The sequence below is a fragment of the Stegostoma tigrinum genome, chromosome 25 (assembly GCF_030684315.1).
Source record: "Stegostoma tigrinum isolate sSteTig4 chromosome 25, sSteTig4.hap1, whole genome shotgun sequence".
NCBI lineage: Eukaryota > Metazoa > Chordata > Chondrichthyes > Orectolobiformes > Stegostomatidae > Stegostoma > Stegostoma tigrinum.
Genome location: NC_081378.1, coordinates 33581588 through 33606268, shown reverse-complemented (window position 1 = coordinate 33606268; position 24681 = coordinate 33581588). Strand labels below are relative to the sequence as shown.

At 41.3% G+C, this 24681-nt stretch overlaps 1 protein-coding gene across 5 annotated transcripts in view; it reads left to right on the top strand.

Annotated features, from left to right (window-relative positions):
• Positions 1 to 24681, top strand: part of tbc1d22a (TBC1 domain family, member 22a) — a 365864-nt gene that overhangs the window by 80170 nt on the left and 261013 nt on the right. For all 5 annotated transcript variants that reach the window (XM_059654624.1, XM_048554225.2, XM_048554228.2 and 2 more), the window contains exons 5-6: positions 11453 to 11523; positions 20318 to 20446. In XM_059654624.1, the coding sequence (XP_059510607.1) occupies positions 11453 to 11523; positions 20318 to 20446 (200 nt within the window). The remainder of the gene's footprint in view (positions 1 to 11452; positions 11524 to 20317; positions 20447 to 24681) is intronic.

Sequence of the window (24681 nt, the reverse complement as noted above, 5' to 3'; positions counted from 1 at the left end):
TAACCCAGCGCCAATCATTGCAGCACACTGCTTGTCACAGGCCTCAAAGCAAACCTCCACCACCACCCTCTGTTTGCTACTTTGAAGCCAATTTTTGGTGGAGATGTGCAGTTCTCCCTGGATTCCTTGTGATCTAACCTCACTAACCAGTCCACCATGCACAACCTGTTGAGCGCCTTGTTGAAGTTGTCGTATGGAACCTTGTTGAATGCCTTGCTGAAGTATTAAAATGGATCGGAACTGCGAAGCCATTTTTTTCACTCGTTTGTGGGATGTTGATATCACTAGCTGAGGCAGAATTCATTGCTCATCCCTAATTGTGCAGAGAGTATTTAAGAGTCAACCACATTGTTGGAGTCAGATGTTGGCCAGACCAGCTAAGAGATTCCTTTCCTAAAAGACATTAGTGAGTGAAGTGAAGAGGAATTTTATCATCTAACCTTCTTGTTTCACTTCTTCTTAGCTGTCAGCTAGCGTCTCGAGTTTCTAATCCTCTGTTCATGGTTTCTTCAAGACCATAAGGCCTGCCTTTTGCTTTCCCACCAACTGCTGATCACCTGACTTCCCTTCCAAGCCAGCCCTACAACACAGTCAGCTGTCTTGTGAACTCAACTTTGGACAGACCAGAAACATTGTCTTCATTTCTGCTAATAGCTTTGAACCTTTTTCACTAGCTCCATTGCAGTTTTTTAAAATTTTCTCTATTCATTGATGGGATGAGGGTGTCACTGACAAGGCAGCATTTATTGTCCATCCTAATTGCCCAGAGGGCAGTTCAGAGTTAACCACATTGCCGTGGGTCTGGAGTCCCATGCATGCCAGACCAGGTAAGGATGGCAATTTCCTTCCCTAAAGAACATGAATGAACCAGTTGGGCTTTTCTTACTGTTCTCAATGGATTCATGCTCATCATTAGATTGTTAATTCCAGATATTTTTAATTGAATTCAAGTTCCACCATCTGCCATGGTGAGATTTGAACCCAGGCCCCCATACGTTAACTGGGTCACTAGATTAACAGTCCACCGATAACACCACGAGGTCATAGCCTCCCCTCTGTTAATTGTCTGAGGCTGAACCAGACTGTACTGCGACTTTGCCCCTGAAATGAGCTTCCAACAACAATCTGCTCCATCACTACACTTGAAATCATTCAAGCCTTTGCTTGAAACTTAACTGATTCTCTCTTTTGCTAGCCAATCTTTCATCTTTCACTCTTTTCCAATTAACCCCAAACACTCTCTACATGTTACAGCTGTGATGACCTGCACGCATTGGATTTTGTTGAACTAAAATCTTGATTTTGAAATTTCTAAGTTGTTTTCTAATTTTGCGTTGCCTTTGCCTGTCCCTGCTTCTGTAGTCACTTCCAGTATGCAGCCTTCCTGGGATATCTGTGCTTAGGACTCTTAGATCTATCCCATTCGAATTGCAGCAGTATCAATGTCTGTGGCTTCAGAAGCTGAGCCTTCATCGCTGGAATTCTTGCCATAGACCTACATCTGTATAAAGATGCTGCTTAAAACATACCCCGTTTGACCAAGCTGTTGGTTAACTCCGTTAATGTCATGAGATGATGTCAAATTTTGTGCTTTAATACTCATGTGAATTAAGATGTTTTGCTGTGATAAAAAGTGCTGTATAAACGCAGGTTGTGATTGGATACACTGGGAACGTACTAGGTTGCTAATTTAGATATCCATGTTTTTTCTTGACTGATTCAACAGCTTTATTGTAAGTTTTGAAATATTCTTTCATCAGTTTTGTACATATAGTTTTGTAGAGCATAGTAATAACAACATGAACTACACACAAAGCTGCGAAAGTAAATATTCCATGCTGAAAGTGGCTATTTCAATTGATCATTGACTTGAGGCAAGAAAACGTTTATTTTGCGTAAACAACATTTTTAAAAAACAAGTTATTGGAAATAAGTAGGACAAAAGGCTATCAAATTGAGCATAAGCCAATAAGTGAATGCCTGAGCAACCTCTCCATTCACTTTATGGTTTAAAATGATGTACATTACTTTAGTGTATGCAAAAACACTTGTGTTTTCAGAAAGCTACTGCAGTTGATTTGTGCTGTCAGCTGAAAAACTCTACTCTATACTGTAACTTGAATTTGTTTACTCTTCTATTCTCTGCGGGTTACTGCAAACAAAAAACCTCAAACAAATGGAATTGAGATAAACGAGCATCTTATGGCAATGAAATCACACAAATGTAAATATTTTCTGTCTCATATGACATACTGTTTACAAATGAAAAATGATTCTGGACCTAGAGAATATGTCTTCGGTTTTAATAAGATATGTATTTTCCGGTCTATCTTTAAGCTGTTAATAGTTTTGTTTAAAGAAAAATGTTGACATTTGTGGAATGCTATTTGTTTCTATCCACGTGTTTCTGTCCATCTAGACTTTTGTATGGCAAGCACATGTGCAAAATATCTCGTGCAACATTTCGCTGAACTTGGTTATGAGGAAATAAAAATAGAAAATGCAGGCAAAACACAGCAGGCCTGACATCATCTGTGGAGAGACAGAGTTGACAGTCAAGTTGATGACCTTTCATAAAAGCTGTTCTGATGAAAGGTTCTTAACTGAAACGTTAACTCTTTCTCAACATATATTGCAGGACGAATTGAGTATTTCCAGCATTTTTTTTATTGTTTTGAATTTGCGTTCCTTTGCTTTGGCTGAGAAAATTGTATGAAATGTCATTGGACATTTCGTTTGTATGGTAAAGATGATGACTGTTTCTCATAATTTCCTCACTGAAGTGTTTTGTCACCTAGGGGTGTGTGTAAAATGCTAAGATTGGAGAACAAATATTACATTTAATCCATAGACCAGAAAGGTACATTATCATCTATAATTTGGTTGCATTGAAGTCAAAATTTAATTTAAGAATGAAAAGAATGTTGAAGCTTAAACCTTCCTTTCGTTGCCCATTTAATAAAGATTTTCCAGAATTGCAGTTTGCTTTTGAAAGCAGCAGTTCTTTCATGCTGAGTAATAAGGAGTTCTATCACCTTGTCTCATTTCATTCAACTTATTATTTTCACTGAATATGTAAGGAATCCCAGTTTTATCAGTCACATGTCATGATCAAGCATATTGGCAAGTGAAGAATTTTAAATTAGTTAGGCAAGCATTAACATTTTTGTTGAGATTAAATTTACAGGCAGATGTTCAGACATGAGATTGCTATTTTGTCTGTAAGCAAGGGCACAGAATATTGCTGTACATCGCTTTGCTCACAGAATATTCCAAAATAGATGGAGTTTGCACTTCACTTGAGAAGCAATGACTACTTCTGCTGTGTGGAGAATACTGAAGGCATGGATTAATAGCTTTCACAGCAAGCACCTTGGTGTAAAAAGCAAAATGTACAAGTAGAATGATTATTTTTCACTAATGCAGAATATTTTCTGATAATTGCTGCAAATTCCAGTGCTATTTGTTGAATTGCTTTCTGCTGAAATCATTAAATCAGCTGATATTTCAAAAACGTTGCCTCAATGTGCTGCTGTTTGCACAAATCCAGGTTTTGTCTGAGGAAGGGTCACAGGACCCGAAACATTAACTCTGTTTTCTCCTCCACAGATGCTGCCAGACCTGCTGAGCTTTTCCAGCAACTTTTTATTCTAGCTTTTTACTCCTCTGTTCCATGTATACCATAAGTGGGGAGTGAGTTTGACATTTTGGACATGGTTGCAAATTCTTTAGGTTGAACAGCAGCCATTGCCATACAGTTCATGACAAAACTGTCTTCTGACATTAAATAAATCCATTGTTTTGACAGTATTAGTTGACATTGGTATATTTTTCTGGTTTTCAGAGCAGATGTTCACCATGCAGCTCTTGAGTCTGCTCTGCCATTCAAAGAGATCATTGGCTGATGTATTAATCCTCAATTCCACCTGTTCCCCAGAACCCTTCAGTCCCTTAGTAATTAAAAAATCTTTCTCAGCCTTGTGTATACTTAATGACACAGGCTCAACAGCTCTCAATTGTAAAGAATTACATTGATTCACTTCTCTCAGAGAAGCAGTTCCTCTTTATCTCTCTTCAATGTGCAACCTCTTATGAGGCAATAATGACCTTGGGACCCAGACTGTCCCACAAAAGAAGACGACCTTGCAGCATTCACCCTTTTAAGACCCGTAAGAATTTTGTATGTTTCAAATAAGGTCATCTGTCAGTTGTCTTTATTAAAATATATGAAGAACGTGGTTTGTATCTTTGCAAGTAACACCAAGATTGATGCTATAGTGGACATTGAAGAAGGTTATGTAAGATTACTTAGAGATCTTGATCAGATGGGTCAATGGGCTGAAGAATGGCAAATAGAGTTTAATTTGGATAAATGAGAGGTATTAATTTTGATAAAGACAAGACATGCAATTAAAAGTAGGGCCTTGGGCAGCATTGAAGAACTGGGAGGCCTCCGACTTCATGGATGTAATTCTTTGACGTTTGCATCACATGTAGCGTGATTAAGAATGCATTTAACATGGTTGCCTTCATTGCTCAGACCTTTGAATAGAGGAGTTGGGACATTATGTTGAGTTTGAACAGGACATTGGTGAGGCTTCTTCTGGAGGACTGTGTCCAGTTCCAGTTGCCCTGTAAAAGGAAGGATTTTATGAAGTTGAGGGTTCAGAAGAGATTTACCACAATGTGTTTTCTGGGAATGAAGGGCTTTGAGTTATCAAGAGAGGCTGGACAGGCTGTGACAATTTTGATTGGAGTGTAGGAAGTTAAGAGGTGATCTTAGTGAGGTTTACAAACTATGGGAGGTAATGATAAGGTGAATGGCAGTTGTATTTTTCCTAGGGTGGAAAGACAAGGGGACATATTTTGAATTTCAAAGGAGAGAGAATCAAAAAGAAGTGAGGCAGTTTTTTTTTTAACATGGTGTTTCAGGTGTGGAATAAACTTCCAGAGGAAGTGAAGGATGCAGCGACAGTTACAATGTTTAAGACATTTAGATAGGAAGTGTTCAGAGGGATATGAGCCAAGGGCAGGTAGGTAGGACTAATTTAGTTTGGGATTAAGGTAGGCATGGACTGGTTGGACAGAAGGATCTGTTTCTGTGCTATATGATTCTATCACTATGTACAGGCCCAGTCCGCTCAACCGTTTTTCATAAGACAGTCCTTCCATATCTGATATCAGCCTGATGAACCTTCCCTGGATTATCTCCAACACCAGTTTGCCTTTCTTAGGATATGAGGCCCAGAACTGTTGTCTGACTAGTGCCTTCTATAGTTTCAGCAAAATCTTCCTATTTTTATACTTTATTCCCTTGGAAATAACGGCCAACACCCCAGGTTGTGCTCAGGATTTCACCGGAAACTAATTTAAGATCATCAGCTTTTGCATGAGCTAGAAGTTACATTTGAAACTACTCAAGACCTTGCCTTTATAGAGGCAAAAGGAATATGTGCCGCCTTCAAGAAAAGTAGCTGGTAGAGATGAGCAAATACTGCTGTATCCCCGTGGCATCATTCTGATCAAACAGAATCAATCTGCTTAGTTTGTAAAGTAAGATTGGTTAACTGTTGCTGCATCTTGGTGTAAGTTGTGACCCAACTTGTCAAAAACTATTTCTCATTCTGTATAAGTTTTTTTTCAAGCCTGTTTATTTTTCTTTATTTGTTCACGGGATATGGATATTGCTGACCCGGCAGCATTTATTGCCCATCCCTAATTGCCCAGAGGGCAGGTAAGAGCCAACCAATTGTGGATCTGGAGTCACATGTAGGCCAGACCAGGTAAGGATGGCTGTTTCCTTCTCTCTAAAGGTCATTAGTCAAACGGGTATGTTTTTCTGACAATTAGTGATGGTTTCATGGTCATCATTACATTGCTAATTCCAGATTTTGTTTTTATCAGATTTAAATTCCACCATCTGCCATGGTGAGATTCGAACTTTGGGTCCCCAGAACATTACCTGGGTCTCTGGATTCGCAGTCCAGCAATAATACCACTAAGCCATGGCCGCCTCTTATGACATCCCAGTGTTGTAATTTGGGATCCCTTTAAAACTGAATTTTCCTCATTTGCTATGTAGTCTGAGACTTTCTGCTGTTGTTTCTGCTGTAATGACAGTTAAATGAGCTGCTTCGAATGCCTAGTAGGTGAACACAAAAGAATGATCTTAAGACTTAGTGAGCTCATAATTATCATCAAGGATTTATTGAGTGCCACACAATTCTATGTTCTGTGTCCTTTTGGGGAAAATGTAGTTCTTCGAAGAGTAAATTAACCATCAGATGAAGGCAGGCAACAGGACAACAGTCATCCTGGCGTTATGAGTCGCCTCTCATGGTCATTGGCTGAGAGGATTTTGACTGATCATTGACGTAGCATAGATTACCAACCCCTACAGTAAGGGACATCACTAGGGGAAAAGAAAAATAAAGGGATGATTGGGGTGGGGGAGTGAGCCACCATCTTGGGAGAAGCTGACAGTTCCCCTAATCAACAAGAGGAAGGACAAAGACTGTTACCCTGAAAGAATGTAAGGCATCAGAGATGAATATGCTACCACTCCTCCTCTATTGTACAGAATGACTGAATGGATCTATCAAATGTTCACTTTATTATCAGGTCATATGTTTCTTTTGTTGGTCTAGTTGAGTTGTGCGTTATATCAAAACCACTGCTGCTTAAAAGCTGATAACTTTATGAAAATTGGCTCGAAATGGTCCGATTGCTTGTAACACTGATCATGAACCCTGAAAATCAACACTAGTTCTAATGAGTGCAAGACAAAAGCTTTAACGCCTGCTTTCCTTTTAGCAATGTTGAAACATTTATTTAAATTCAGAGGAATTGAGTATGAATGGGAGGGAGGGGTGAGTGGATTGTGGGTAAATGTATTGAAGAAGGGCTGACATGGTTGGGTGATTTAAACACAATGCTGTCAAATTTAAATTGGCTGTGCTGAGTGGTCAGGTCACTGTGTGGTAACGGGGAATCCGAGGTTTTGGTGATGTTTCTGAGCGATGGAGGTGGCACGGCAACAAAGAGGAATATAGGAGCAGATGTTGACCATTCAACCCTTTAATCTCGGTCTGTTGCCCTAGGCCCAAGGATTTATTGATGGCAAAGCTGTTTTCCTGCTTGATCCTCAAAACCCTTTTAATGGCATTAATGTCCAGAAATCTGTGCAGTTCTATCTTTTAACATAGCCAGTGTCTGAGCTTCCACAATACTCTCAGGAAGATAATTCAAATTGTTTGCTATCCTCTGATGAGAAAATTGCCTTGGTACCTTGTACATTGCACAGATACTGTCTCTTCTGGCTTTGTACCCCTCTGTGTAATCAGGCACTTGCCTTGTCCAGCCCTTGAATGCTAAAAGTTTCAATTAGATCAGCGCTCATTCTGCTGAACTGTAGAAAACATAAGACCACTTAGCTCCTCCTTTGAGGATAGTCCTGCCATCCAGGAATTAGTCTCTGCCATTCTCCCTGTAGCAAGATATGGATTTCAGTGGTTGTGAGGTCGGCGTAGTCGCCAGTGATGTTACGAATTTGTTATTAATTTGTTCGTGGGAGACACATGCTGCTGGCTAGGTCAGCATTTATTGCCCATTTTTACTTGCCCTGGAGGGAATGGTGGTGGCTGCCTTCTTGAACTGCTACAGTTGCAAAGGGAGTTCCAACAGCAATGTAAGAGTGTTGATTATGTTCCATGTCAGGGCAGTGAGTTTCTTGTAAGAAAACTTGCAGGTGGAGATGTTCAAATTCATCTGCTGCCCTTGACCTCCCAGGTGCTCCAGGTTGGAAGGTGCTGTTGATGGAGACTTGCTGAGTTACTGCAGTGCCTCTGAATAATGGTACACGCTGTTGTAGCTTAGCATCACTGGTGAAGGGGCTGAGTGCTGAAGGTGGTTAATGTGATGCCAGTTAAGCTGACTGCCTTGTACTGGATAGTGTTGAACTTATTGAGAGTTGTTGGAAATTTACCCATTCTCTCAAGTTGAGACTGTTTGATTTGTACCTTGCAGATAATGGTCAGGCAAGGGAGTTGTTCATCACAGAATTCCTAGCCTTGGACCTTCTTTTGTTGCCTCAGTATTAAGGTATTTTTAGTCAGATGTTTCAGACATATTATCACACATTTCTGGAGCAAGTGAGACTGAGTCCTGGTCTTCTGCCTCAGAGGTAGGGAAATTACCACTGTGTCACAAGACCCCGCAACAGTAATTATGTTCAGAGATAATGGGAACTGCAGATACTGGAGAATCCAAGATAACGAAGTGTAAAGCTGGATGAACACAGCAGGCCAAGCAGCATCTCAGGAGTAGAAAAGCTACGTTTTGGGCCTAGACCCTCCTTCAGAGAGGTGAATGGGGAGAGGGTTCTGTAATAAATAGGGAGAAAGGGGGAGGCAGACTGAAGATGGATAGAGGAGAAGATAGGTGGAGAGGGGATAGGTCAGTCCGGAGAGGACGGACAGGTCACGGAGGTGGGATGAGGTTGGTAGGTAGGAAATGGAGGTGCAGCTTGAGGTGGGAGGAGGGGATAAGTGAGAGGAGGAACAGGTTAGGGAGATGGGGACGAGTTGGGCTGGTTTTGTGATGCAGTGGGGGAAGGGGAGATTTTGCAGCTTCCGAAGTCCACATTGATACCATTGGGCTGCAGGGTTCCCAAGCGGAATATGGGTTTCTGTTCCTGCAACCTTCGGGTGGCATCATTGTGGCACTGCAGGAGGCCCATGATGGACATGTCGTCTAAGGAATGGGAGGGGGAGTTAAAATGGTTCCTTCCCCTGCAACCGCAGGAAGTGCTACACTTGCCCTGACACCACCTGCCTCATCCCCATCCCAGGCCCCAAGATGACTTATTAAGTAGATGTTCACTTGCACATCTGCCAATGTAGTATACTGTATCCATTGTACCTGTGTGGCTCCCTCTACATTGGGGAAACCAAGTGGAGGGTTGGGGACCACTTTGCAGAACACCTCCGCTCGGTTCGCAATAAACAACTGCACCTTCCTGTCGCGAACCATTTCCACTCCCCCTCCCATTCTTTAGATGACATGTCCATCATGGGCCTCCTGCAGTGCCACAATGATGCCACCTGAAGGTTGCAGGAACAGCAACTCATATTCCGCCTGGGAACCCTGCAGCCCGATGGTATCAATGTGGACTTCACAAGCTGCAAAATCTCCCCCTCTGCCACTGCATCACAAAACCAGCCCAGTTCATCCCTGCCTCCCTAACCTGTTCTTCCTCTCACCTATCCCCTTCTCCCACCTCAAGCTGCACCTCCATTTCCTACCTACCAACCTCATCCCACCTCCTTGACCTGTCCGAACTCCCCGGACTGACCTATCCCCTCCCCACCTGTACTCTCCTCCATCCATCTTCGGTCTGCCTCCCCCTCTCTCCCTATTTATTTCAGAACCCTCTCCCAATCACCCTCTCTGAAGAATTGTCTAGGCCCGAAACATCAGCTTTTGTGCTCCTGAGTTGCTGCTTGGCCTGATGTGTTCGTCCAGCTTCACACTTGGTTATCTACAGTAATTATGTACCTTGTTTAGTTCAGTTCCAGGTCCTGGTAACCCCAGGATCATGTTGGGGAGATGGTTCAGTAATGGTAATGCCATGGAACATCAAGGGACAATGGTTAGATTCTCTCTTGGAAATGGTTATTGCCTGGCAGTTGTAAGGCCCAGATGTAAGTTGCAACGTAGCAGTTCAAGCCTTGAAGTAGTCCCGATTTTGCTGCATACTTAGGCTGACTGCTTCAGGATCTGAGGAATCATGAAAGATGCTGAACATTGTGCAATTGTGAGTGAATATACCTCTTAACAATGCCAAGAAAATCATTGAGGGAGCAGCTGAAGATTGTTGGACCTTGGATGCTATCTTGAGAACTCTTGCAGTGATGTCCTAAGGCCAAGCACAACCATCTACCTTTTGTGATAGATATGTCTCTAACCAGTGTAGAATTTTCTCTCTGATTTCCAGTGACTCGGTATTTGCTAGGGGTTCTTGATGCAAAGCCTGATGAATGTTGTCCTGCTGTCAAAAATAGTTGCTGTCACCTCACCTAACCTCATTCAGCTCTTTGTCCATATTTACACCAAGGCTGTAATGAGGCCAGGCCAATGGTAGAGCCCAAACTGCATTACTGAGAAGTGTCACTTGATAGCTGTCGTCAAATTCTTCCATAATTTTATTGTTGATGGGGAGTTCACTGAAGGCACTGTGATTGTCTGGGTTGGATTTGTCCGATTTGTTTGGGTGTAGGTCATAACTGGGAAATTTTCTAAATTGTTTTGTGGTTGCCTATTTTGTAGCTGTACTGCAACAACTTGATTAAGGGTGCAGCTAGTTCTCGAAGATTAGTCAGTGCTGTCAGGGTCCATGGATTTTCTGCTATCCATTTCCTTCAGCAATTCATTGATTTCATGCAGAATGAATCAAATTATTTCAAGACTGGTATCTCTGTTTGGGAATGTAGAGGAGGTCAAAATAGATTGAAAACTGAGGACGTGGCAAAGATGACAGCACCTACTTTGGCCTTGTTTTTGTATAGGTGCTTTGCCGCCTCCATTGTTGAGGATGGGGATATTTGTGGAACCTCTTCCTCCTGGTAGTTGTTTGTTTTACCATCACCATTCATTCATGAATGGATGTTGCAGGTCATTGATTGCGGAATCACTAATTCCAATGGCCCACAAATCTTCATGGATGCCGGTTTGGAGATGTTAGATCTTTTTGAATTCTGTCTAATTTAGCATAGTGCTACATAATATGATGGAGGGTAACCTCAGTTTGAAGGCAGAATATCGTCTTCACAAAAACTATGTGATGGTCACACTTCCCAATACAGTCATGGGCAGATGCATTTGCAGCAGGTACGTGGATGAGATCAAGTAAGGTTTTCCCCCCTCTTGTTGGATCCATATCTGCTGACTCAGTGCAGCATTAAGGTTCTTTTGGCTTCGGCCAGCTCATTAGTAATGGTGGTTTAAACCACTCTTGGCGATGGACATTGCACTGTGGGCATGGGCATTCAATTTGTGTTTTTTCCACTCTGTTCTTGTTGCATGGTGTTCAACTTGGAGGAGTGCTGATTGGTCAGCTGACAGTGGGGTGCAGAATATGTAGATGTTAGTCACCAGTGTTCCCCTGCCACCATGAGATTTCATGGAATCAAGGTGGATCAGACATTTGTAAACATCACTTGGTGAATAAAATGCCAGGACTGAGAAAAGTGTGGTTCCACCTGAGGCAGCCGAGAAAAGTGACTGGGTTGTTCCACAACCCACTTCCCACATCTTGTTTTTAAGTGATGAATTTAAATTTGTGTGTGAAGCAATTAACTTTTCACTTGACAGTGCACATCTCATATTGAGCATTTACTAATTTGATTGCACTCCTGACATAATCTTAAGACAATGGTTTTTGTTTTAAATGCAGAAGAGTTGAGGAAATGCAGCTGGTCTGGGATCCCAAGGCAGGTCCGACCAATTACGTGGAAACTCCTTTCAGTAAGTGTATTCTTCCCTTAACATCTGTGATGTAAGTAAGTCGAATAATGAATTGTTTCTGATTTTATTTGTGAATCATTTTCTGTCTGCACCCCCTCCACTCAACCAGATCTTTGGCCAGGGTTTGAAACTATTTTGGGTTTTTTTTCGGCAGTGTGGAGATGCTTGTTAATACTTAGTTCCAGGTTTAACATCAGCTCAAAATTTGACGTCAAATTGTCTTTTGCTTCTGCAAGTCACGTGTGACAGGAACGTAATTATCCAGCCCATCAAAACATCTCTTGCGCCGATGTTCATCCTCTGGTGGTAGTGATGGGGGAAGAGAGTAGTTGGGGAATAGGTACGCACAGTGCTGTACTTGGAAGCTTAGTCAACCTCCTTTGGAAGATTTTCTGCTTGAGCTTTCAGATTGCATAATATTTTTAAGTGACCAGGCAGACTGCTAACTGGACTTGGGGAACAACCATTAGCCCCTCTGGATAGCTGCATTTAAAGGAGTACTTTAGAGTTGATCAGTGTGAGTTGTTATGTGTATTTTCATGTGATTAAATCTCAGCAGTATTGCTCTGCACGTTAGATATGTCCCAAGTCTCATCCATCTGCCCCCACTTGAAAGAGTTGCCACTCCATTCAGAGTAAACAGAAACGTATTGTTTCACCTTATTTCTCAGTGGTTTAATGTTGAGTCTATTAAACATGTTAATATCTTTATTCTTTGGCTAGTTAACAGACATTCATCTTGAGTATGACCACATAGCACAAAACTACCCTCAAATTGGCATGAGATCTCGTTTGGTCCTTTCTTTTACAACAGGGATAACCTAGCAATAGAGTAAAATATCAGTCATAAGTTGAGAGATGTTGTTGGGGTTCATGTTTTATTCCTTACAGAAGGATATATTTGACTCTCGGATGCTCGTGGCACAGTCATTAGGTCTGTTGTGTCTGCACTCGTCAGCAAAGATCTGACTATAGCAATCCTCTTTTCAACCCTTGACTCCCATCGTCCTGGTGACTGTGGTAACGCAAGTAAATATATCAATATTGCATTAATAGTATGAGAGTTTCTGACTCAAACCACCCTTGCAGGCAATGAGCTCCAGAGTCCAAACACTGAGTAGAAAAAAAATTTCTCAACTCTCCTCTGGACCTTCTCCTTAATAACTTAATTTGATGTAGTGTAGACCCTTTAGTCTGGACAACATCGTGGTTAGGCTCCTCTGCATTCCCTCTTGTGCAGTCACATATTTCTTATAATGTAGTGACAGACCTGCATGTAGTGTTCAGCTATTGCCTAACTGGGGTTTTATGCAGTTCCAGCATTGCTGCCTTCTGTATACTGTGCCTCAGCTAATAAAGGCAAGTATAAAGGCAATAAAGACAACAAATAAAACGAACGTCATCTACAAAATACCTTGCAAGAACTGTGACAAACACTACATTGGACAAACTGGCAGAAAGCTAGCCACCAGGATACATGAACATCAGCTAGCCACAAAACAACATGACCCACTATCACTCGTATCCTTACATACAGATGAGGTAGGACACCACTTTGATTGGGACAACACATCCATCCTAGGACAAGCCAAACAGAGACACGCACGAGAATTCCTAGAAGCATGGCATTCCAACCGGAACTCCATCAACAAACACATTGATTTGGAGCCAATCTACCATCCCCTGAGAAAAATAACAGGAAATGACATCACCAATGCAGGAAATGACATCACCAACCCAAGGAAACCTAACCAGATAAATAGAAAGCGGGACATAACACCAGCGCTTCGTCGGAGGCTCACTGATGATGTTACCTAGAATGGTGACGAAACGTCTGAAAATGAACCTTCCAACTCAGCGAGCAAACTCACATCCAGAACCTCAACCTGAGCTACAAATCTTCTCAAAACTCGCTGAAGGCAAGTATCCTACATGCCTTTTTAACTACCTAGTCTACATGCCCTGCTGTCTTGAGGGATCTGTGGATATGCAGAGCAAGATTCCTCTCAACTTAAGTATTTTGGAGGGTCCGACCCTTCATGATGTAATCCTTTTGTCTTGTTTGCCCTACACAGGTGCATTATCACTCCATCTTCCAGATTAATTCTATTTACCACTATGCTGCCCACCTAACCAATCCATTCATATCCTCCTGCAATTTATAGCAATCCTCCTGACTATTTACTAATCTACCAATTTTATGCAACTTCATTGAATTCTGAATTATTAATACACCACAAACTGGAAGGGCCCATAGGCAAACCATGGGGAAATCCCACTGGAAACATCCCTGCACAAAATGTCAATAGTGGGTGCCTGAATATCACACTTCATTATTCAACACTGACTTTTCAAAGTGATAACATTCTGTGCTTCTTGATGCTTATTTCTGGCATCTGTTGAAAATCTTAGCCATTTACCATAAAAGTTGGCATGTGCTTCATCAGGTGTATACTTAACAATGGTGTGCAGATATCATTTGTTGTGGGATTGTTAATGAAGAACAAACCTTCATAAGAATTTTTATATTAGGCTTTTGCAAAATTGACATGATGCTGCTCTCTTGCAAGATCTCAAACTACTTATGTTTCCCGGACTCTGAAGTTGATAACTTTCAGGTCAACAGTTCCTTCCGAATACATGAATGAAAGTATTGCATTTTAGGCATGGCATTGATTGTATCAGGTTCCTGTTGTTCAGTTACCTCTAATCTTTTAAACAAGTGCTATATATGTTCAGCAATCATTAAGTAATTAGTTAGTTGAAGTGCTGTTCCCCCTCTGTTTTAGGATCAGTATTATTGCCTTTTTCTTAAAAGAAAACTCTGACCCTCACCCATTGCAAACTGCTATCCTATTTCAAACTCTTCTCCTTATGAAACTCCATGAACGTATTAGAACCTGTCAAATCCATGATTATCATTTCCAAAAGTACATTGATTATCTCCAATCCAGTTTCCACACTGCCACAGTACTGACATAACTACAACTAGCAAAAGTACAAATGGTTTCTTGTCCTCCTTTGTCCTTCTCAATCTGCCTGGAGCCTTCGATACAGTTGAGCACACAATTCTCTAACATTGCATCTCTACTGTCTCTTAACAGGTGCTTATCTGGTTCTACTGTATCTCATCATAGTCAGAGTTTAATCTGTAATGGTTTCACCTCACTCCTGCAACATAGCTTCTGGCGATGTCTCAAATCAGTCCCAATCCTATTTTGTTTCCTATTCTCAAGCTGTCCACTGATGACAACATTGGAAAACTCAGGATGAAGTTTCTCTTGTACGCTAAGAGCATCCAGCTTGACGACACCAGTACCATCCTCACTCTTGAAAATATGAGGGTGTATCAAACATGAAATACAGACTGAGCAGAAGTTCCTTCCCATTCCACCCCCATAAGTTATTGTTTTCAATCCCTGCTGCAAACTAGGTTTCTTAGTTAATCAGTCCATCTCAGTCCATAGTGACTAATTGAGGTTGAATTACGCTGTTTGCTGTCATAAGCCACACCGTTGATAGAATTGCTTATATCTATCTGTGCAGCATTGCCTGACTTGGCCACTGCCTCAGCTCATCTGAAAAGCTTTCCTATGCCTTTCTTATCTTGAAATTTCATTGTTTAGAAGTTGAGGTAAGCTAAATCTTTCCTGCCCGTGTCAATGCTTACACTAAGTTCCATTCACTCAGGCAACCTGTGCTCACCAACCTGCTTCAAATTCTAATTAAATAACACTTCAGTTGTAAATTTCAAATTTTCTCCATGACCTCCCCACTAGCTATTCTAATCTTCTCAACCTCCATTTTCAGATATATGTTCCTTTGATTCTGGACTGAGTTTAGTCGCTCTATTGTTGATTGCTCTGCATTTTGCTGCCAAAAGGAGAACGTCTGGAATTCCCCAACCAGACCCCTCCTTCCCTATGCATTAATGCCTTCCATTCAAATACTCCCTTAATAGGTACCTCTTTTTAGTTGCTTGTTAGAAAGAATGAGTATCAGTGGAAAAAAAGATATGTTATTTCAAAGCGTTTCTTCTTGCACTCATTGGTTCAAATTTCAAGAATACCAATAATGAGAAAATCAACATTTAATTTGTCTCACAGGAGAGTGCTGATTTGTTGGACCTTTGCCAAGTTTTGACATCTTTCCAAAACGCCAGCAGAGATTTGGGCACACTTCTTCAGTTGAGGCTGAACCAGAGTTTCATAAAGGGCTATATAACATCCTTACTTTTGAACTGTACACTTCCATCCGTAAGGTCTATGATCCTGTAGGCATTTAATTTTTTTTCTCAACCTGCCACACTGTACATGACCCCAGATCTTCCTGCTCCTGCACTCATTTTAGAATTTTACTCCTTATCTAGTGTCCTTTCCTCATTCTTTGAATGGAATGTGCTACTTAACAGTTCGGAACAAGCAAACAGCAGCTCAGCACAGGTACAGGCCCTTTAGCCAGCAAGCTTGCATCAATACATGGTGCTTTTCTAAGTTAAAAGCATTTTGCCTCTATGCTGTTCATCACCCTATTCGCCACCAATTCATGTGTCTGTCAAGATGCCTCGAAAATGTTGCTATTGTATCTGATACCGTCTTCTCTGGCAACATATTCCAGTTACTTTCCACCCTCTGTGGCCAAAAAAAAATCTGCTGTCACATCTCCTTTAGACTTATCCCCTTTTTACCATTAACCTATATCCCTTAGTAATTGACAGTTCTATTCTGAAAAAGAAAAGACTCTTAACTATCTATTCCATCCATGTCTGTCTTAATTTTGTCAACTTATGTTAGGCTGCTTGTTGGCCCCTGAAGTTTAACAGAAAACAAACCCAAGTTTATCCACTCTCTCTCCATAGCTAATATGCTGCAAACCAGGCAACATCTTGGGAAACATTTTCGGTCTCCTGTCCAAAGTCTCCACATCCTTCTGGTCGTGTGGCAACCAGAGCTGTAGTTAGGCCACATTTGAAGTTTTCCTATGAACTGAAGAGAAACCAGTGTATGATAATCATTTTGCCTACAGTTCTATGCAGCTGCAACATGATTTGCCTAATTTGTTTTTTATGCCGTGACCAGTGAAGGCAAGCATGCAATACACATCAATGACCACCTTATCCACTTGTGTTCCCACTTTCGGCGAACTGCGGTTCTGTACGCCTCGATCCCTCTGCATGTTAATGTTCTGTGGATTCTGCCATTTACTGCATAGCTCCCGCCTGCATTAGAACTTCCAAAATCCATCACCTTGCATTTTTCCAGATGAAAATCCAACTGGCAGTACTCTGCCCAAATCTCCATCTTGTCTATATCGTGATGTATCCTCTGGCAACTGTTCTCACTGTCTGCAGCTCCCCCAATCTTTGAGTCATCTGCAAACATAAACAGATCGTCTCCATTCTCCTCCAGATCAAATTATGAGGATATTAAAATTCATCGGCCATGGTTACCCAATTTTGATACTACTTCAGTACCTGTTAATTTTTTCAGTTTAGTTGACAGGTTATACCTGACCCACTAATTTGTTCTCTCCAGTGATTCTTTATCTGTGTTCGAGTTCTTTAGTTTTACATTTCAGATTTCCAGCATTGGCAATTTTATTTCCTTTTTAACATGTACAAGGCACTGGATAACTTACTCTGATGTTTTTGTCTTCATGCATCCCCCATCAATTGCAACAGACCATTCTTTCTAGTTTCTTTGCTGAGAAAAGTTAGTGTCTCAAGTGGATGGGAATACTTACTCTCAACTTGTCTGTCTGAATTCAGTCATTGAGTCTTTTGATGATGATGATCATTTTGCATAGTACCAGGTACTAATTAAATGACATTGCATTTGAGTGAAGGTATTTTTGTAAACAGCCACCGTACAAAGGAGAAATCTAAAATCATATTTGAGCTATGTAGGTTTAACAGTGTAATATGTAATTGTGCCTTTTTTAAAAAAGTTGAACACAGAATTCTTTCATTGCTCATTAGTTACTGATTAGGTTTCAGAGCTTTATAGACTTTGATTTGGTTTTTAAAGTGTATGATGAAAAAAATACACTCTTCTTCAAATGTCATTGAAAGGTACTTTCAAGATATGAATGTGAAACATCTTATACCTGAGGAGCATACCCGCTGAATGCTTTGTGCTATGCCTTTTAAAGTTACCTGCTGACTTCATTTGGATGAATTCCAAGAATATATCATGATGTGTTACAGTTTATGTAGGTGCAGCTGTGAATTTCAATGCAGTGATTAAGAGCTACCTTATAACTAGGTGTTTGAGAGCAATGATAAAAGATGACAGGTGGATCTCTCGTGCCATCTTTCAGGTTTGGAATCTGCCTCTATCAAAGGAAGTGACAATATGCTGATAAATAACCATGGCAGATCCTAATTGGTAAAAAGACTGGGAGAGGTTTTAATATTTTTTCAAGTGCTCAATTGATTGAAGCAATCCAGAAGCTGCATTAACCGTTTGATACGGGACTGTCACCTTCACTCATTATCCAATATGTAGTTGTCAGCTATATTTAAAATTTCGCATTTGATTTCCTTGGAACAGATCTTCTAATTTCCATCAAGATTTTCAGAATTGAAATGCTTAATCAGAGTAATTACCTGAGGGTAACAGGCGGGCATGTTGAGCTGTGCACTTGGTACAACTGGTAATATTTCTTCTGAAACAGGGTGTTTGGGTACCATATTATCTTTTCCTCATTATTGTTTCAAAATTGAATTCAAAGAATGAAGCTGTCCAGTACTGATGTTTATCATTGAGTGTCTTGACCAGCATTTAAAAGGTTTACTATATTAATACACAAACTGGACTTGCCTTATGGTTCAGTGGTTCGATGCACAACCGTCTAGTATTTTGAGTTATTTAGTTCAGCATGTGCCAGTTTTGATTCCAGATTTTTGCAGTCCTGATTACTGATAAATGGCCATGGAATGTAAAAATTACTACAACTGCAATCAGAGTAATTAGGAATTCATTGCGGTTATCTGCCTATCTGAGGATCCCTGGTGGAAATTCTAATTGTATTTGATACTGTATGTGCCGGAAAGGCCTTTGCCTGGCGTGTTTGAGCAATACTGGCTGCCTGTGTGCATACATGAAACATTGTGACTGTTTTGCTCCTGGAGAATGCAGGTGCTTGTTTTTATTCATTCACTGGATGAAGGCGTCGCTGGCTAGGCAGCACTTATTGCCCATCCCAAATTGTCCAGAGGGCAGTTAAGAGTCAACCACGCTGCTATGGGTCTGGAGTCACATGTAGGCCAGACCAAATAAGATGGAAGTTTCCTTCCCTAAAGGACATGAGACAACCGCATGAGTTTGTCTGACAATTGGCAATGGATTCATGGTCATCATTAGACTCTTAATTCCAGATATTTTATTGAATTCAAATTCTACCATCTGCCATGGTGAGATTTGAACCTGGGTCCCCAGAGCATTATTAGGGTCTCTGGATTAACAGTCCAGCGATAATACCACTGTGCCCTTGCCTCCCCTTAAAGCCCTTAGGGCTTGCCATTAGCAGAAAGTGCAACAAAGACATGGCAAATTAGACTTTGTATGACACAACTAGATCTTTCTGCCAAGCCCCATGTAAATGTTCTTAATCAATCTGTTTAGATATGATGTGACAGACCTCGAGGACTTGACCTTCTGCCTCAGAGAGGTTCAAACATTACGACTGCAAGCAAGACACTTGCAAGCCCTGTGTAGACTTTGTCCATTTTTGTCTGGATCCTCTGTTGATGCTAAAGCATCAACTAACTGCTGCAGTAAGTTTTATTGGACTGCTTGCTATTTCAGGCTGGATATCATCAGAGGAAGAAAATAAGAGGGTCCATTTGTAGTGATCTTCAAAATTCATTGGTGACGTAGGTCTGAGTTCCATTTAAACTGGCCTATGTGTTTGAACAATGAATGAGGAAATAATTGCACTTCTTGAGATGCGACTTCATGTTAGGCTGAATTTTGGAAAAAATTGAAGGCTTAACAATAGACTAATAATTTAAGTTAAAACTGTTTTGAAAAATCATTGAAAAGCTAAGATGAATGGCCAAGGAACAATGCAGGGCACAACTAAATCAGGAAGTTTAGCCCTGGAGAAACTTATAGATAAAATTGATGTGGTGGTTGATGGGAGCTGTTATCACTAACTGATTGGGTGTGTGTAGATTTGGAGCGAGAGCGAATTTACTGGAGGTAGCCTGTCTGGTTTTTAAAAAAAAGTGAGGAATTGAACTCTTAAAAACAAATGTGTAGTGCGCAATGACAGTAGAGGCAAAAGTAGTGGAGAAATGTGTTAAACACACACTGGATAATGTCAGATATAATTTGTGCATTTGGACCAGAGCACACTTTTCCTACGGAAAAGGGTAGGAGCAGGGAGTTCAGTTTCTACTTTTGTTCAAAAAATTGATGTTTTGTAGGTCAAAAACGTCTCAAAAATTCTAAAATAACACACAAGGTCATCTTGGGCACAGCCATGAGAGGAAATGTTTTGTAAACTGAGCACTGGGCAGCAAAATGAGCAAGGTACCAATGTGTCTGTCTCAGCAAGCAGGCTGTGGAGTACTTAGCTCTGTTCTTTTCTGGTTAAGCAGATTGATCTCATTTGAAAGAATCTTCTAAAGCCTTGGATTGAAAATGACTTCATATGTTTATTCTCCTTTCATCCTTGGCAAATGGATATAATTTAGAGCAAATTAATTTAACTGATCAACAAATCGTTTGTTTGCTCAACCTCCTGTTCACTGGCTGAAGTATACTCATTTGGTCTGCTTTATTTCCAGGGTTACTTACCTGCAAATGCAGAAAGGAGAGAAAGCACGCTACAGCGGAAGCGAGCAGAGTACTTTGCTTTTATCGAACAATATTATGACTCCAGAAATGATGAGCACCATCAAGATACTTACAGACAGGTATTTAAACTGAAAATGTAATTGTTTAGTTCCACCTTTCCTGAGTGTACTATACATCTTGTATGAAACTTGTCTCTACTTTTCTCATTGTTAACCTCTTTTGGAGTAGAATATCCATTATTATCATGTGTCCTCAATCACAGGAGTACAGAGAAAAGTTCCGCAATGTTGCTTCTTAGAGCACCACCTTACGTACAAATCTTCGATGCATAAAAGGATTAAAAATGAAAAATATTTGCATTACTTCAGAGTTTAAAGAATAAATTTAAAGTAAGATGCAGTTAAAGGATTGACATCTAATCAGATTAAAAGAAATTCAAATAAAAGTTAAATTGCAGTTGCTGTGCTCAAGGGCTTCACATGTGGTCTGACTGCCAGCACTAGGCCCCGGTCCAACAACCGTCTCTGCACCACTCTAAACTTGCAGTCCATTTCTCACTGGCTGTCAGCTGCTACAAGGTAAGTTTACTACGGGACTGTTTGCCCTTGCCGGCTTCTACCTGCGACTCACTACCTGTGCTGGCCGTCGCCCCAGGACTGTTTTCCCCCCCCCACTGCTAGCTGCTGCTCTGGGACTGCTTCCCCGCGCTGGCTGCTGCTCCGGGATGAAAGTTTGCCATTGTAGATGAATTTCATGTCTCAGCAATAACTTGGAGTTATGCAGCGCCTTGAGGATAGTTTGCAATAATGGTCTGTGAACTACTACATGTCACAGAGCCCTGTTGTGATGGATGAAGATAACTTGGTGTAGTTTAAGAAATAAGCAGCTGATTTTTGGATGAGTTTGCTTTGAGAGGGCAGAAATTGGGAATAGTCAATTCTGGAACTAATGAAACATGGATGAGTTTTAGTAGCAAATAGGCACATCCTTGTTACGTTTCGTTCATGTAGGTGGTCTTTGTGATAGAAAGAAAGAGTCAGAAACTCAGTTCAAGGTCAAATTAAACATAAAGATTATGAACAGCCTGCATCAAACCGAGCTCTATTTGGATATCTTTGAATTTGATTCCCAATTTGGAGTTAGATTTCTATGCTGTAATGAGTTTGAGGTTTTATAGAACATAGAACATTACAGCACAGTACAGGCCCTTCGGCCCTCGATGTTGTGCCGATGTGTCATACCGATCTCAAGCCCATCTAACCTACGCTATTCCATGTACTTCCATATGCTTGTCCAATGATGACTTAAATGTGCCTAAAGTTGGTGAATCTACTACCGTTGCAGGCAAAGCGTTCCATTCCCTTACCTACTTGAGTAAAGAAACTACGTCTGACATCTGTCCTATATCTTTCACCGGTCAATTTAAAGCTATGCCCCCTTGTGCTGGCCGTCACCATCCTAGGAAAAACGCTCTCCCTAAACACCCTATCTAACCCTCTGATTATTTTATATGTTTCAATTAAGTCACCTCTCAACCACCTTCTCTCTAATGAAAACAGCCTCAAGTCCCTCAGCCTTTCCTCGTAAGACCTTCCCTCCATACCAGGCAACGTCCTAGTAAATCTCCTCTGCACCCTTTCCAAAGCTTCCACATCCTTCCAATAATGCGGTGACCAGAACTGTACACGATACTCCAAGTGCGGCTGCACCAGAGTTTTGTACAGCTTCACCATAACCTCTTGGTTCCGGAACTCAATCCCTCTATTAATAAAAGCTAAAACACTGTATGCCTTCTTAACAGCCCTGTCAACCTGGGTGGCAACTTTCAAGGATCTGTGTACATGGACACCGAGATCTCTCTGCTCATCTACACTACTAAGAATCTTACCATTAACCCAGTACTTTGCCTTCTGGTTACTCCTACCAAAGTGCATCACCTCACACTTGTCTGCATTAAACTCCATTTGTCACCTCTCAGCCCAGCTCTGCAGCTTATCTATGTCTCTCTGCAACCTACAGCATCCTTCGTCACTATCCACAACTCCAGTGACCTTAGTGTCGTCTGCAAATTTACTAATCCATCCTTCTGTGCCCTCATCCAGGTCATTGATAAAAATGACAAACGGCAGTGGACCTAACACCGACCCTTGCGGTACGCCACTAGTAACTGGTCTCCAGGATGAACATTTCCAATCAACTACCGCCCTCTGTCTTCTTTCAGCAAACCAATTTCCGATCCAAACTGCTATATCTCCCGCAATCCCATTCCCCTGCATTTTGTACAATAGCCTATTGTGGGGAACCTTATCGAACGCCTTGCTGAAATCCATATACACCACATCAACCGGTTTACTCTCATCTACCTGTTTGGTCACCTGTTCAAAGAACTCAATAAGGCTTGTGAGGCACGACCTTCCCTTCACAAAACCGTGCTGACTATCCCTAATCAATTTATTCTTTTCTAGATGATTATAAATCCTATCTCTTATAACCTTTTTCAACACTTCACCAACAACTGAGGTAAGGCTCACTGGCCTATAATTACCAGGGTTGTCTCTACTCCCCTGCTTGAACAGGGGAACCACATTTGCTATCCTCCAGTCATCTGGCACTATTCCTGTAGACAATGACGAGTTAAAGATCAATGCCAAAGGCTCGGCAATCTCCTCCCTGGCGTCCCAGAGGATCCTAGGATAAATCCCATCTGGCCCAGGGGACTTCTCTATCTTCACCTTCTGAAGGATTTCTGATACGTCTCCCGTGTGAACCTCAATCCCACCTAGCCTAATAGCCTGTATCTCAGTATTCTCCTCGACAACATTGTCGTTTTCTAGAGTGAATACTGTTGAAAAATATTCATTTAGCACTTCCCCTATCTCATCTGACTCCACACACAATTTACCACTACTATCCTTGATTGGGCCTAATCTTAGCTTCGTCATTCTTTTTATTCCTTAAATACCTATAGAAAGCATTAGGGTTTACCCTGATCCTATCCGCCAACAACTTCTCATGTCTCCTCCTGGCTCTTCTGAGCTCTCTTTAGGTCTTTCCTGGCTACCTCGTAGCCCTCAAGTGTCCTAACTGAGCCTTCACATCTCATCCTAACATAAGCCGCCTTCTTCCCCTTGACCAGAGATTCCACCTGCTTCGTAAACCATGGCTCCCGCACTCTACAGCTTCCTCCTTGCCTGACAGGTACATATTTATCTCGGACACACAGGAGCTTTTCCTTGAATAAGCTCCACATTTCTAATGTGCCCATCCCCTGCAGTTTCCTTCCCCATCCTATGCTCCCTAAATCTTGCCGAATCTCATGGTAATTGCCTTTCCCCCAGCTATAACTCTTGCCCAGTGGTATACACCTATCCCTTTCCATCACTAAAGTAAACATAACAGAATTGTGATCGCTATCACCAAAGTGCTCACCTACTTCCAAATCTAACACCTGGCCGGGCTCATTACCCAGTACCAGATCTAATGTGGCTTCGCCCCTTGTTGGCCTATCTACATACTGTGTCAGGAAGCCCTCCTGCACACTCTGGACAAAAACTGATCCCAGTTGACGAGTCCCCAGACATCCTTTCTGCAACTGTAATACTGTCCTTGACCAACAATGCCACACGTCCGCCCCATTTACCATCTTCTCTGTTCTTACTGAAACTTCTAAATCCCGGAACCTGCAACAACCATTCCTGTCCCTGCTCTATCCATGTATCTTGAATGTTTCTCTGGTTTACGACAGCAGTATGCCAGGCAAATGCTGTGTAAGATATACATAACATATATATTTATGGGGAGATTCACATGACTGCAATAATCTAACTGTGGTAAATAGATAAAAATGCTTTTAACTATTAAGCCACTTGCGGTTCAATGAGTTCAGCCACCATACTTAGAATGTGATCACCTTTCAATCAGAAGACGAAATTTAAAATTTGAGTCTTTAATTATTAATTAAGGAAGACATGTTGCTTTGTGTACAGCGTTTTACAGGTTATTTCAACTATGGACAAACTGCATTCCATTTCTGAGGTAGTAGGAACTGCCGATGCGGGTGAATCTGAGATAACAAGATACAGAACTGGATGATCACTGCCGGCCAAGCCCCATCAGAGGAGCAGGAAAGCTGATGTTTCGATTTGAGCTTTCTTAAGAAGGGTCTTGACCCGAAACATCAGTTTTCCTGCTCCTCTGATACTGCTTGACCTGCTGTGTTCATCCAGCTCTACACCTTGTTGTCTCTGAATTCCATTTTCCTTGTGTTCTAAAACAGCGAGAGTTTTTTTAAAGTTAGTCATGGCTGCATTAAAATAAGCAAAAGTATTGGCTGAGAATTTCCTGCAATGGTGCA